This window comes from Diadema setosum, chromosome 19, assembly GCF_964275005.1.
Source record: "Diadema setosum chromosome 19, eeDiaSeto1, whole genome shotgun sequence".
Taxonomy (NCBI): Eukaryota; Metazoa; Echinodermata; class Echinoidea; order Diadematoida; family Diadematidae; genus Diadema; species Diadema setosum.
The window spans coordinates 14,225,855-14,241,403 of record NC_092703.1 but is presented as its reverse complement, the minus strand read 5'-3'; the positions used below and the strand labels follow the sequence as shown (position 1 = coordinate 14,241,403).

Sequence of the window (15,549 nt, the reverse complement as noted above, 5' to 3'; positions counted from 1 at the left end):
CTGTGAGACAGGAAAGTACCAACGGCTGAATTTCACAACCCGGGCTTCCAGGAACCATGCGAAATGATAAATGTGAGGAAGCTGACAAATGCACCTTCCCATGCCTCTTTATCACAGGTATTCATGGACACGATATAGAGCACATCACTACAAAAAATGTCTTATACAACTCAAAAGCCAGAACAAGCTCCATAGTATTTTGTCAATTTGGAATCAAGTAAAATACTAATACTAGTACCAGAATGCCTTGTAGCTCAGGATATCAGAAGCTACATACATGCAGTATTGTGTAAGATTGGCATTATGTAAAACACCAAAATAAGGATGCCGCATTCCACTCAGGAAGTTTAAACAACATACAGTACCTGGTATTTCATAAGATCTGAATTATGTAAAACACCTATACTATACTGCCTCATACCCACTTTGGAAGTCAAAATAACCTATAATCATTCATACGATTGGAATTATAACACTACAAGAATGCCTTATTCCACTCTAAAAGTTAAAACAACCTTGCTACATAGTGTGAATAGTATTTACTAGGATTGGAGTTATGCAAAACACCACTAGCAGACTGCCTCATACCACTCAAGAAGTCAGAACACCCTACCCTGTATTTTGTAACTTTGGAATTATGTAAAATGCCTCTACAAGTACGTCTTGATATACGACACAGAAATCAGAGCAGCCTACTTAATATTTTGTAAGTTTGGAATTGTGTAATGATTCTACAGACTCCCACTCTATCATATGCTGGATTTTTTTTTATTTGTTATTTTTCAGTAAAATTGATAGCTTTAAAACATTCTGACTGACCCTCTATAAGTGCACTGCTTAGAAAATCCACCTTGAACACCAGATGTTAAAGAAGTACCATGGTGCACCTATAATTAATCTGTCAACGGAACCGACCCTGGATTTTTTTTTTTATTCAGTTTACTGAATAACTATATTGTTTTTAAAATTTGCAAGAAGTACATATCATAAAGTAGAATTCAAAATAGATGTACAAATGAACATATGAAAATAATGTAAAATTTGCAAAGCTAACACAGAAGTAAATATAGGAAATAGAAAAGAGTGATCTATTGAAAATAGAGATTTATTAGTAGAAAAAAAAAATGAGTAAAGAAAATTGGATTCCATTGGAAAATAGAGATTGTATTAATGGACCACTCTTTAAACAATACAAGCAAATTACATCTCTTCATCCAAAATTTATGTACTGTATAATGTACAGTTGGAAGATTTGTTAACTGATATGTATATGATACTGTATAAGCTGTTATTTTCGCGAGGGTTTAATTTTCGTGAATTTCGCAAATCACAGTTGGATCACGAATTTAACAACTTGCGAAAATGTCTTGATGCGTTTGGGTGACAGTGCATTTATTTTAGCGTCGGTGTCAATTAGTGAAAACAACATCTCGCGAAAATGTCTATGACCTCCTAATTTGTGAAAATATCTGTACGCGAAAATAACAACGTATACAGTAATAGTATATTCAAGCCAGCAACACCCCGGTTTACTCATAATATTTAAAAATTAAGCTGCCAAGTTTGCGATATGATTTTGATGTTCTTTTTACCATCAAAAGACCTCTTTCAGGAAAAAAAAAACAAAAAAAAACTTGAAAACATTCCACATTGCACGGGGCATATTTTATAGCAGACCTCCAACAGGCATGTGATGCACAACATGCTTTTCCATTCTCACTCTTTATATGTTTTCTGTCGCTGTCACGTTTGCTATATGCTCCTGGGCATTGCTACCACGGGAGCAATTGGCATGTTCATCTGTATCTATCCATCAATCTACAATATTAACATAATACCTATCCTGATATGAAATATGGAAATCGAACAAACAAAAAACCCTTAACACGTTTCCGCATACTTTGACCTTCACCGTTCTGCACATGTATCATACATTCTCACCAGATACGATATGATATCCCGTGACACCTAAATGGCATGACTGTAGTTTACCGGTATACGGATTATCACTTCATCTGATTAATTGGAATTTCAAATGTTTGTGCCAGCAATTTCCGGGAGTTCAAATATGAATTCTGTAAAAGTCAGTAGCATCGAGGTTTGGGAGAAGGTGGCACATCACCATTCCTTTATAAACTGTGGCATATACAGACTTGGCTCCAGAAGAGCTGTTTCGCAACCAGTGGATGACTTTTATGCAACCAAAGATCTGGGAATCCAGACAGTTGCTATGGCAACCATGATGAGAGGAGATTGATTGGGTTTGAAAATTTGATGACTGTTGTTTGCTGGTACACTGCCTGACTGATAATAATCTCTCCTTTGACAACCACCCCCCCCCCCCCCAGAAAAGCTGGAAAGAAATGAGGGCGATGTCATATTTAATTCAAAAACAGAGTGCAATCTACATTGTATGGCATCACGTTTTTACAGCAACGTTTTGTGTTAATACTCTGTGTGTGTATCATGTGGTGTACATGTACATGCATGTGTCTGAGTTCATTTACAAAGAATGGACATTGAGTTCTGCGCATAAATGATGCAGAGGCACACTCATTAATGACTTCTCTGTTGACAAAACTAATGTATGGAGTTTTAGTTTATACTTTATGACTGTGATTGTAGAATCTATGTATCACATCAGGCAAATGCAGTGCTATCTTCAGAAGATGATAACATAGCACTGTCTGCTACTGAACATTACCTGGTACCCCTCCTTCCAAAGAACATTTCACTATGCTCTTCATACAGATACAGAAACCCAGATGTTTGAAAGCAAAGCAATTTACCACAATTCTGTTTAGGAAGTAAGAACTGAACAGGAACACTGCTTTGCTTTATATGAAAACAAAAGTGCTACTGTCACTTCTTGATTGTCATTAAACTCTATGGTTGACTGTATCTACTCTGAGAAGACATCTATACTTACAAACACCAAATGACTACTGCATACATCATATATACATAGCGAGTCTACTGTTATGCAAATCAGAACTTCTCAACAATTTCGTGAGAGGTTAAAGTCGCACTTGCGCATGTAGTACTGAACGGAGAATTGTACGCATGCCTGTTGCCCCATTCATGCCGGGATCAATAATTTTGCGTGTTGTTAAATTTGCAAATAGCTCCTGACTAAAAAAAAAAAATCGAGAAAAAAGCAAATAAACCCCACAACAAATAATGTCGAATACAATATCTGCAGGTCTATTTTAGGAAAGGCGAAACGTGATAACTATGGAAGAAGACAGCCTTCCCAGGGCTGTTCTGAAGTGTTTACATCTTGTTTCTGGGATCCATCTGTAGTCTTTGTCCTTACAGCACCTCCCTGGTCCATCCTTGTACTAGGTCTTCATTATTCCAGGTCACAATATCTCAGCTGTCTGAGCTTTTTCTCTCTGTCTGTTTCAAGCTGTCTCTTTCTCTCTCTTTCCCTCGATGTCTGAGTACATATCTGTCTGTCTGTCTGTCTGCCTGTGTGTGTGTGTCTCTCTCTCTCTCACTCTGCCTGTCTCTAATTCTGTGTGTGTGTGTGTGTGTGTGTGTGTGTACTTATCTCTCTCTCTCTGTTTATATCTCTTCTGTTTTTGTCTTTCTTTCCGTCTGCTTGTGTGCGTCTCTCTCACTCTGTCTCGTGTGTGTGTGTGTGTGTATTCATCTCTCTCCCTGTTTGCACATTCAGTTCTCCTTTTTCTGTCTGTCTGTCTGTCTGTTTGTCTCTAAGTCTATATTCTCAATGCTTGGGTAGTCCTTTCCTCTACACATTTCCCCTCCCGTTGATGGCTGAACAAATACTACGCCTCTTCAGATCTCCTTTCAAACCATCTCTCGTAATTTTGCTGCCCGTCCCACCCCCCCCCCCCCCCATCCCTCTTGTCTTCTTGTCTCCGGGGCTTGGGAGCATAGATTCATAATACGGAGACATACACTTATATCATGTCGGAGACCGATGTAAAATGAGGGATAGAAAAAGTTGAATAGAAAAAGATAATGAGATAGACTGTGCCTCAGACTCTAACATGAGGAATAAAGGACAAATAGAGACATAATGTGCCCACTTACATGCCCACCCAGAGGTACATAGATACTGAGCAGCTAAGAAGTTCCCCTTCCACTTACAACAAAAAAAAATCTTGTCCATTTACAGTACAGCGCTACAGCAAATTTTCTGTATTTCAACTCTTAGGCACTCTAAGTTCACTTTTCAATACTCTGCATTTCCCGAGGTGAACTCTTATGAAAAGAGGTCAGAGCTGCATATTAATAAATCCAGGGTTGCCATCTCACGACGACAGCACACACGCAGCGCAGTGTTTTGTTATTTTGTGGGATTTCACCCACATAACGCCTCAACTCTTCTCCCCCTTTTCATGTTGCAAATATTCCAATTTCGCTACACCAATATGAAAAGCAGAGAGTCATAATGCAGTGCAGACACACTACAAATATATGTAATTTCTACTATTTTATAGCATCTTTCAGCTCAGAGTTGCATTAACAAATTTTTGCAGAGATTACCACACATCCAGGCAACGATTGCTCCCATAACCCATCAAGTCCAGGGATAATCTAACTGCAAAGATTACAAGCTTGTCTAAAATGATAAGTTCACCTTCACATACGTGAATCGAGAGAATGCAGCAATATCAATAGAACAAAGCGACAATTCGGGGAGCAAAAATCAGCATATCAAAGGGCCGACTTAAGAATGCGAATCAGATCTCAAAAGGCCCTCATGCTGTCCAACTCAGCTGAGCTCGCTTCGTTCGCCCCCATTTGTTCACTAACATACGGTGAGAGGGCCTTGACAAAAGGCTAGGGCAGACCCAGCTTGAGAGGTGCTATGAGAGGTGGGGGCTATCCTGCGACCCCAGAAAGTGCTTAGGTTCAGTAAACATTTATAATTTGCTGCCAATTCACACTATTGGTGTGGCGTTATTCTATGGAAAGAAACACATGCCATGATAATGCAGCTATGCCACCAAAATGTGCACTAACTTGCTGATGTATCAAACTACATGCATTAAAAAAAAAGTTCTGAATATAAGAGTACATACTTATAATAAAAGTTTGCAAATATTGCACGGGCAGACCCAAGCTTTCGATTTACTCATTTATACGTAGCAACCACACTGACGTGAGTTAGCGGGATACAAATCTCAAGATTTGTACCGCAATCCATGATTTTTCCCAGTGTGGACAAAAAACAATCTCACTAAATAGCATGATCAGCATTGCAATCCAAATCCCAAGAAATCTTTCAATTATTTCAAATTATGGCTATATTGTGATTACATTTCAGAAATAGCAGTGATCTGCACCACGGTGAATGTCTCAATAACTTTTTACGCCATCATTAAGAACAAACATCACAACAGTGAACAAACAGACAGGCAAGGGTCACCATTTCAGTAGATTTCAGGCATGCGCAGTTTGCTTGACAAATAATTGTTCTTGGCAATCAGCAGGATATTCATGCATAGCTAAATGAGCGCAAAAAAAAAAAAAAAAGAGAGAAAAATTTGGGCATTTGGATCACAATCGACATCTCACTATTTTCTCTGTGTGAATGATACTACATCATATCATAACATTATTTACTAACAAAATCTTTTAAATCCACCAGGCCCAAACTCTAGAATTCATTAAACACAAGTTGCTATTTAAAAGAAATATAGACAACTTTGATTTATTCTAAGAGACAACTTATGAACAAATTATTACAAAGATATTCAGTTAGAAATTCTAAATCTTCCTGCTTGATATCCTCTCCTCTCTCTCCATCTCTTCTTTCCCCTCTCATCTCAATTTATCTCATCTATTCCCTCTATTTCATATCCTTCCATCCGATCTGTCATAATGCGGAGCTTCAGTTTCATTTTTTTTTTGGTTGTTTTAGTTTTTCTAACATTTGTTGTTGCCATGTGTGTAATTCACAATTTAATTATGATGTGATTTATTTTTCTGGGGTCTAGGTAATACAAGATGCGCTTTTGATTTAGACTCCCCCACTTTGTTAGGCTCTTATGACTACTACTTATTCATCATTTGTTGCAAAAGTATATGTTATTAGAATATATGTTTTGTTTATTTCTTGATATATAAAAAAAAAGACAAAATGTTATTGCATAATCATTGTAACTTAATAGTTCTACGTATGTTTTTTTTTTTGTTCTTGTGAACACAAAGAAGAAAGAAATTTAAATGGATCATATAGTTTTGGTTGAGACCTAATTTCAGGTTTCTAACATTTTTTTGGTGAGATAATGAGAAACCTCTTATGAAATATGAAAGAGCACGTAATTCCATGAGGAATTCAACGTTTATTTGATGAAAATTGGTTTTGAAATAGCTGCTATCCAAAACAGAGCAATTCTAATAAAGTGCGGGACCTACATATAATTATGATCGCTTTGTTTTACTTTGTTTTTGGATGTTTCAGTCATTCCAAACCCAATTTTCATCAAATAAACTTTGAATTCCTCTGAAAATGGTATGTTCTATATACTATTTCATACATGTTGTAAGTGTTTTCTTGGTATCTTGTAAAAAGTTAAAAGCCCAATTCTCATCTCCACCAATAACGTACCATCCCTTTAAATCAATCAATCAATACGTTAACCCGTTGAGGATTGGCTGATATTGCTTCAACACGCATTTTCCATAGACACCGGCCCGAGTATACTGAGGACTCATCTTCAACAGGTTAAGAAATGTGTAAGGTCGGCCTGAGCCGGTAGAGAATAGTTACAGTGGAAGAAACAGATAATTTACAATGTAGTGGTCTGTTGCAGGGAAAGGCTGCTGCCCTCTTGGGGAACACAGCATTCACACACTCACACACAGACATACACACCCACACACAGAGGTGAAACGGAGCACTAGGGGTTTAACACTCCCTAAGGTGGAGCATCATTCGACTGCCTCTCAAACTGAAGCACTCACAGTTCCCTTAACCGTCACCCCTCCCCCCCCCCCCCCACCACCACCCAATTAATCTCCTGTTGGTAATTGCCATCTACCAAAATGGGGGCAACCCCATCTCTCCGGCAGGTGGTAATGGCGCGGTGTCGCCCTAATGGCTCTCGATGTGCCACCTCACAATTTCCAGATCCGACTTTGCATCACTCTCGTCATGCTCCGAGACCTACGACTGAAGTACTTGTCTGAGCGAGAGGAGACACCGAATAAAATATCCTGCTCTGCTAATCTTTGAATTCATAGGCTGTCATGCGCCAACTGAGCGCTAGAAATAAATAAATAAAAAAAATTACCGTCACGACACATCCAAGATATTGAATTATGGTTCACAATCATTCGCCTCACAAATGAAACGGGCCCTCCTGTTGGCATATTCATACATAATTCAAGGTTTGATATTTGAGGATGAATACACACAGGTTGGTATATGGTGATCTTAATGGGAGACCCAAATGTGATAATTCTGCGAAATTGTCTCACTTATTGTTTCTAGCTAACAAAATTGCAAAGTTTTCATGGGAGAGAGAAAACAATGAAATACAGAATCCTGTGACAGAGGTTGATGATAATGGCTCTCCATTTCTTTTCTCAGTCTGTTAGCAGAATAATTCACTTTAAAATGCTTTTAGAGTTACTCTTTTTGGCTGTCATCCATCAAAAGGGAGACTATTATGTAGGCCTATACTCATACATAAATGATATTTACCAGTTACCATCCCATTGGCCTTATGGATAACACCTTACATTCTACATTTTGATTTGTGTGAAATCCTACATTTGTTTTGCAGACAGCAAGGTGAGCCAGTGAACAGCTGAGCTACTTTCAGACTAACAATCGAAGTAAATAGGAAAATGACTGGAAACATTCGGCATCATTTTCCAGCACTTTCTCGATCACCATCAGCAGCATTCTGCATGTATCAAGAGACCAATACTGATAAGTTCTAGCCTGGACATGTCTCTCTCTTTCTCTCTCTCTCTAGAATGATTGAAATATCACCCTGTGGTAATTGGCGCCTATGGGTCTCTCAGAAATGATCCTCAGAAACCTATGTTAGAAATGGGAACTCGTTTGAAAATGGAAATGTACATGTACCACTGCTGGTTTGGAAAACCATCAGATGCGTGTTTATCATCATCTCTATTCAATATTGTGTTTGCAGATTTCTCTTTTTCTTATCATACATTCTGATACGTTTAATGCTAGTGCTGCACAAATCCCCAAATCTGTCAGTACTTCTTTAAACATTAAAAAAAAAAAAATCATCTTATTACGACTTCTGTCGAGACAGGCTTTACTCTCGATAGATAAGAATGCATCTTTTGCAATAAACAAATCAACAAACAAACAAAGACGTTGGCGAGCGATATTGCTCAGTTGAGCCACACAACAGTATCGATGGTAATCTCGAGCCATTCATGAATACTTCATTAGTCAACCGTGCCGTGAAAAATTCAGTACTGCTTGATCGCATTGCAGGTTCTCATCACTCCACGATAATCATCGTAATCTCGCCAGCAGATATCAGACAAGGACGGCTGACACCTGAAATTAATCCTGCCCTCCAAAGTGTAAAATCATATTCTGTCTTCTTGATTTGGAGGCCAGTGCCCTCACATCCTGAGTGCGTGGCCATCAAAAATGAAAATAAAATAAACACAAAACGGCTTCTAAAGATGTTCAAGTAGCCCTGTAGAAGCATGTTATACACTACTTGTTCATATTCATTTTACTTCCATTTTGTCATTTGCAGTTGCCATAGTTTAGATTTACAAGTAGCCCAACTTAACCAAACTCATGATGATAGGATATCTCAACTGGTAGATGAAAAAAGACATGAAAGAAACCTCCCCCTCAAAAAACAAAAAACAAAACAAAACAATACAAAAACATCCATGATGTATTCATGATAGGTTCTACAAGGGTTGGCTAACACAAGCTGAAAGATATGTATCATAGCACTTTGCAAAAAAATAAAAAATAAAATAAATAATAAGAATAAATTAATAAAAAAAAAAAATAGAGTGAATGTTACATATCATATTGTAATATAGACCTATCTGTTTTTAAACACTTTCAGGTCAACCATAACTGGTGAGCCTTCAAAACAACACGGGGAAAAAAAATGTTTCAATTGGTTGCAATGAGGTCAGGTACATTGCTATGTCAGTGCATAAATCAACTTTTGTTAGGCATACTAGCACACCCCCCCCCCCCATTATGACTGAATTCTCAAAACATTATAATAAAACATCCAAACCAAATTGGTTATTTAATACCAATACATGAATGTACTTTTCCTTTTATTCATGTCCATGAAACAAATGTAACTTCACAACTGGAGGAGAAACATAAGAAAAGTGAACATATTCTGTGAACTGGCACATGCAATATTCGTTGTCATGCACCTACTGTCTGTGAACTTTAGTTTTAAATGAGATTACATGGTACAGTATTCATCGCATAATTGGGCATCTGATAATCGGGAACCTCGCTTGAATGACATACGCTTCCCAGAAACATTTCCAATGCATGTTATTTTCACTGGATAATCGGGCGGGGACCTCTGATAAACGGGACAATTTTGTTGATATTTTACACAAAAAATTTACCAAAATACCACAGCAATATTTCAAAGATTCCCTATCAGTTGTCGTTCACATCGAACTTACAAATCAAGCTGCGGACTGGTGTGTTTTGACCTCCGTCCGTCCAGTACACGTACATGCATAGCCACGAAAGCGTCGTGTATAAGTATCCATGCCATTGCGAAACGGATGCTTTCGCGAACATTCTTCTCCCCTACATAATAAGCACAGCCATGTGCAGGGAGAGCTAGAGGGTCGCGCCGAGGGGTAGCGTGGTTGTGTATCCATGTACATGTACAGTACGTCAGTATGCATGTGTGTGTGTGTGTGTGTGTGTGTGTGCACGACATGTACATGTCGTATGCCGTTAGTGTATGGTGAGTGCTCATCGCGAAATCGGGCACCCCGCTTAAAGGGGCCGTGTTTGCTACTCCCAACCTGTCCCAATTATGCGATGAATACTGTACATACTGTATTATGTATTTGAACGAACACTATACACCTGTGAATCAATGCAACAAAGCATAATATCCCTTTGACGGGGAGTCTATCAGTTAAACGGAAGAAAGGAAATGTGAATTGAGGTTTTGATTGCTGGGTGGCTTCCTTCGTTCTGAAAGTTAAATCCTGGCTGTTGCCACAATTTTGTCTGGCATTCTAAAAATAAGTATGTGTGTCGCACATTCTTGCTGACGTAATAGTAACAGAAAAAATAACCAGTACAGAAACAAAGGCCTGCCTTCATGAAAGTGGTACAAATTTAAACCATGGTTTATGCAAATTTCTTTTGCGTAAATACGATGGACAGACTGCACATGCTAACAAACGTCCAGGTAAACAAATTATGCACACTGATCTGCGCATGTCAAAACTATGCCTATTTCACGCTTATTTTAGACCATGGTCTAAATTTGTACCACCTTCGTGAATTCGGGCCTTAGTATCTTTATTTTGGTATGTGACAACAAGTATTATGATGTCAACAAAAGAACTCACAAATGAACACGCAAGTCTCAAAGTGATAACTTTTGATGAAAAATAAGTACTGCACAGAAGTACATACAATATTAGCAAACAAATACACACACATGATTGAAAATGTGACAAATTAAGTGAGCATTTTCTTTGCATTCTGAATTTCAAAGTGCTATCATGTGGTGCATTAGAGGTTAAATGCCAAACTATGCTAGCTAGTAGGCATAGTGGTATGATCCAGAAAGAGAAGTGAAGCACTGAACAAGTACACGAAGACCAGTTTGTGGGACTGTTGTGAAATGAAGTGGTTAAGGTTCTGGGATTTTTGAAAAGAAAAATAACTGAAATGAATCCTGCTCTATTCATCCTCAAAGGAGACGTTCCTCGTGACGTGACCTCACACAACTGCACGTGTATTGGTGGTTATACTCGGCAATGGTGGGTTTAAATGATGATGGGGGAGGGGACTCTGTTACGGAGCAGATCTAGCACTGAAGATGCTACCATGGGTCATGAGCATACTAGCATCATTACTTTCATCACACTCTGATATAACCCTCATAATTCCATCGCAAGGTTTCACTCACGGAGAGCTTCCCAGAAATGACAACCTCTTTAAAAGCAGCCTACGGCATCTAATTGATGGCTTTGTTGCAAGCTTCTATTGGAGACAGACGTAGAATCTCATTTTGCTATTGTCTGATCAGAGGAACATACAAATGTACTTCAGAAATACAGCAAGAGAGAGATATGTTTACAAAGAAAATGAGAGAAGTGAATGAGAAAGAAAAGGAAATGAGAAAGACCAAGTGAGGAAGAGGCAGGAAATTGCCGGCTGTGGTAGAACATCTGACTCGTTGGGAGGAGTGACAGTCTCATTCAAGGCTGAGAGATTTATTTCTGTCATCATGATTGCTTCATACCACAGAATTTCGCATCCTCACTGTAACGTTCCAATTAATTAAAACAAGTGCCCTTGAATCCCATATTCATATCACCGTAATATCAAATGCATGGGGTCACAGAAGGCAGGTATGTGTATGAATAAGTCAATTGAATGACAAAGCACAAACTCCTCCCTTTAACCAGTTGAGGATGGGCTGATTTTGCTACAACGCGCATTTCCCATGGACACGTGCCCGAGTATACAAGGGACTTGTCCTCAATGGGTTAAAACTCCACCCAATACAGACTTCTTGATGTTAAAGGTAGGGAATCCCATTTGCAGGCCTTAAATGAAGAGTTGTATAAACACAGTGGTATGTTGAAGAGAGTATCATTTTAGAAACTCCAATAAAGTATTGAAAGTGGAAGGTAATATTTAGTACATTTTATTGACCGTTAGATTTTGAATTGAATTCTTTTCGGGGCTCACCGTAAATTCCAGTACATTACTAGGCTACCTTTGCAGACCCATGCACTGCATGTGTGCCTATCATGTATATTTTGTGAATAAAGTTCATCAAAACTTACAAACATTTCTATGTAATACATTCTTGCCACACACTCTATATGTTATTACATCAGCTCTTATACTTTTAGATTTGTGTTTATAGATAAAAAATACAGAAGACTGCAACAAAAAGGCTTAAGTGTGGCTGACACAAAGAACTACTGAGTAGTTGAGTTTTGTGCATTATTCAAATTGTAGATAACTGTTGACTTCCAAATATCTGAGCAGTGGCCTAGACAAGTCCCCTGAGGTTCATATTTAATGTTTTGCTGCATTTTGGGAGTTCTGTAAAAGGTATCCCCTACCTTTAAAGGGATGGTATACATTGTAGTTTTGGTTGAGATAGAGCTTCAGGTTCTCAACCCTTTGTGTGAGATAATGAGAAACCTCTTATGAAATATGACGCTGAGCATACAATTCTACGAGGAATTCAAAGTTTGTTTGATGAAAATTGGATATCAAAAACGTGATCTTGATAAAAGGCGAGATCCATCTTTTATTAGGATCCCTTTGTTTTACTTTGTTTGTGGATATCTCAGCCATTTCAAAACTGATTTTCATCAAATAAACTTTGAATTCCTCTAAACCCATTGAGGATGGGCAGATTTTGCTACAACATGCATTTCCCATACACACTTGCCCGAGTATACTCGGGACTTGTCCTCAGTGGGTTAAAGATATATGTTTTGTAATATTTCATGAGTGATTTCTAAGTATCTTGCAAAAAGTTAAAAGCTGAATCCTCATTTCAACCAATACAATACAATCCCTTTAACAATTAAAAAAGATAATACAACAAATCAAAACAAGAAGATGCTTGTTTTTCTAAACATCTCGGCAACAAATTGACAGAGAGAAATAAGACGGACCTCGTGCGTATCTTACCTGGCATGACCTATCATTGACCAGCTCCACCGACCATCGACCCTCGTACTTGATCCAGACGAAGATGACCCCCTGGGCATCACAGGTGGCCATCTTCTGGAATGGCTCGTTCCATCTTACCAGGACAACCTGTGTGTGGAAGTGGAAAAGGACAAAGTGAGATGGCCAGGTGAAATATTGTTCCTCAAGACTTAGCACATCAGATTTGTTAGTATTCGGATATACAATGTAAAACATGATATTTTTGCGACATGAGATTTTCGCAAATGGGAGCCGACGGCCTTATTCGCAGCATGCATACAGTGTAGACAAGATCGTTAGTGTGTATTTTAATTTCGCAAAACTCGGCTCTCGCGAAATTAAAATGCGCACGAACATTCCTCGTTTTACAGTACTTACGTTATAATCTTATTCATTTGCATGTTTTGTTTCATTATCTGGTGTCGAATTTGGATTCATCGCCATATAACGCTGACTACAAAAATGTAAGATATGATATTCAAATTACAAACAAGACAAATATCAAAAGAGGATATACACCAAGGAAAGATGATCATAACATTTATCAAAACAGAACAAAACAAAGAGAATGTTATCAGGGAATATAAGGGCCTACATCCCATTCATTTCTATTCTTAAATGATGCATATTGAGTGAACTGGTGTTATTTGGTTTATGGAAGCCAAGTCTGTAACTCTATAAAAGATCCATGCAAATTAGTAAGGTATATTTTGCATTGTTGTACACAAAAGCATTTTGCAAATTAATTCTTCTTATCTACATCCAATAAACGTATGACATGCTGGTCAATATTTCCTTTTTTTTTTCAATGCTGAAACATGATACAGGTAGCTGTAAGTATATAGCTCTTAACACAGTACATGTACATGCCTTACATACTGAGTACAGTGTAAACTGGCTTCATTCAAATACACCATAAATCTAACACAGCGATATCTTTTAAGGTATGCACACATTGAGAAAGGGCAATTCCACGGTAACTCGCGTTACAAATAATGGGTACATTTATGGGATAATGTGCCAATATCTTTGTAATTGGAAGGATCCACAAGTTACTTTTTTCATCATTGGTTAAGTAGACATACACCAACTAAATGAATCCAAAAAGAAAAATAAAGGACAAACATGTTGGGATTCTTGAATCATTTAATTTTGGTAACTCGCGTTACACAAAAAGGACATGGTCAATTCTATAAAGGCCTCTTTTTGGAAAGTCTCCTCATACTAGACAATCCTGATAAAAGTTTTCCTACCTTGAATTGATAGTGGGTTAGGACTCATGAATTAACACTATCAAAGTTGAGTAACAATGACCTGGTAAAATGTAGGGAGCCTTTTTATCGGTAACTCGCGTTACGGTAACTCGCGTTACATTATGTCCACTAACACAGGGTGACACAAATTGATGACATACAACTGTTCTGATGGCACTGAATCTTGTGTTGAATATTTTGAGAGATGCTTAGTACATAGTAAAATGAATAAATGTTAAACAAATATTTTACTAATCAACCCAATTGATAGAGAAGAATGTTTTTAAGACTAAAAAGAGCTTCACTCCTCAAAGAGACCCTGAATATGTTTCAATATATACCCAGATGATTTAGGTACATAATTTTCAGAGTGTAAAAATGAAAGATGTTGAAATTCTTTTAAAAACAAAACATAAAAGTATCAAACCCTATTGACAAGTTCACAAAAAAGCCTACAATCTTTCAAAAATTAAAATCCTGTCTTTTTGAAAACTCTAATTTCTTTGCAACTAACTGACAAATAGACCAGTTCGTAATTCCACTTTGCGCATGAGCAGAAAAAGTTCATTTGTCCCAACAGGCATTTTGGTTTGTAAATTCACTGATATAAGCATCTGTGATGTGATGATTATTCATGTGATCCTTATCTAAATGATGCTTGCCAGCACATCCACCTGACAGCAAGAATGGTATTTTGCAATATAAAAGGAAATAAGCTGTTACTGCATTCAATACAAAACAATGAAATGGATGCTTGCTAAATTATAAACTGATGGGAGTATTCTGATCCCCTGATCGAAATGAAAGTTCATTCTTTTTTTGAACATGAATTCCATAAATTGTTATGTCAGGCAAGTTTTATGCATTATGCCACTTTGAAAAAGAGTGAAGTGCCGAACCAACTGAGAGAAAAGAAAGGTCATTTGTACCAATGTGTACATGAACTACAGTGTAATTACGAACTGGCTTATTACCCTACATCAACTTAAATAAGCACTCAATTGATCAGTGTTTTTGTAGTAGCCATGATTAAAAAAGTCGTGGGCGTGCATACTCGAGCAGTATTCGAACTAAGACCTCCTGATCTCCGGACGGGCATCATCTCGCAACTAGACCACCGAACTTCCGCCCGACTAGAAGTGTTGGTTCTAATCCTTATATCATGCAGCGGGTACTGCATAATTATTCAAATTCATGAAATTCTTTCGTTGAGATGTTATTATTGCAACTAATTGACAAATTGCCCTACATCAACATAATAAAAACTGAATTGATCAGTGTTTTATTAGTAGCCATGATAAAAAATCATGGGCACACATGGGTACTTGAGCAGGCCGGATTCGAACCCACAACCTCCTGATCTCCGGACAGGCGTCATTTTCACTAGACCACCGA

The 15,549-nt window shown here is 37.8% G+C and overlaps 1 protein-coding gene across 1 annotated transcript in view; it reads right to left on the bottom strand.

The window, feature by feature from the left end:
- Nucleotides 1-15,549, bottom strand: part of LOC140242288 (tubby-related protein 4-like) — a 52,439-nt gene that overhangs the window by 12,181 nt on the left and 24,709 nt on the right. Inside the window, exon 2 of the mRNA XM_072322031.1 lies at nt 12,881-13,009. Coding sequence (XP_072178132.1) covers nt 12,881-13,009 — 129 coding nt within the window. The remainder of the gene's footprint in view (nt 1-12,880; nt 13,010-15,549) is intronic.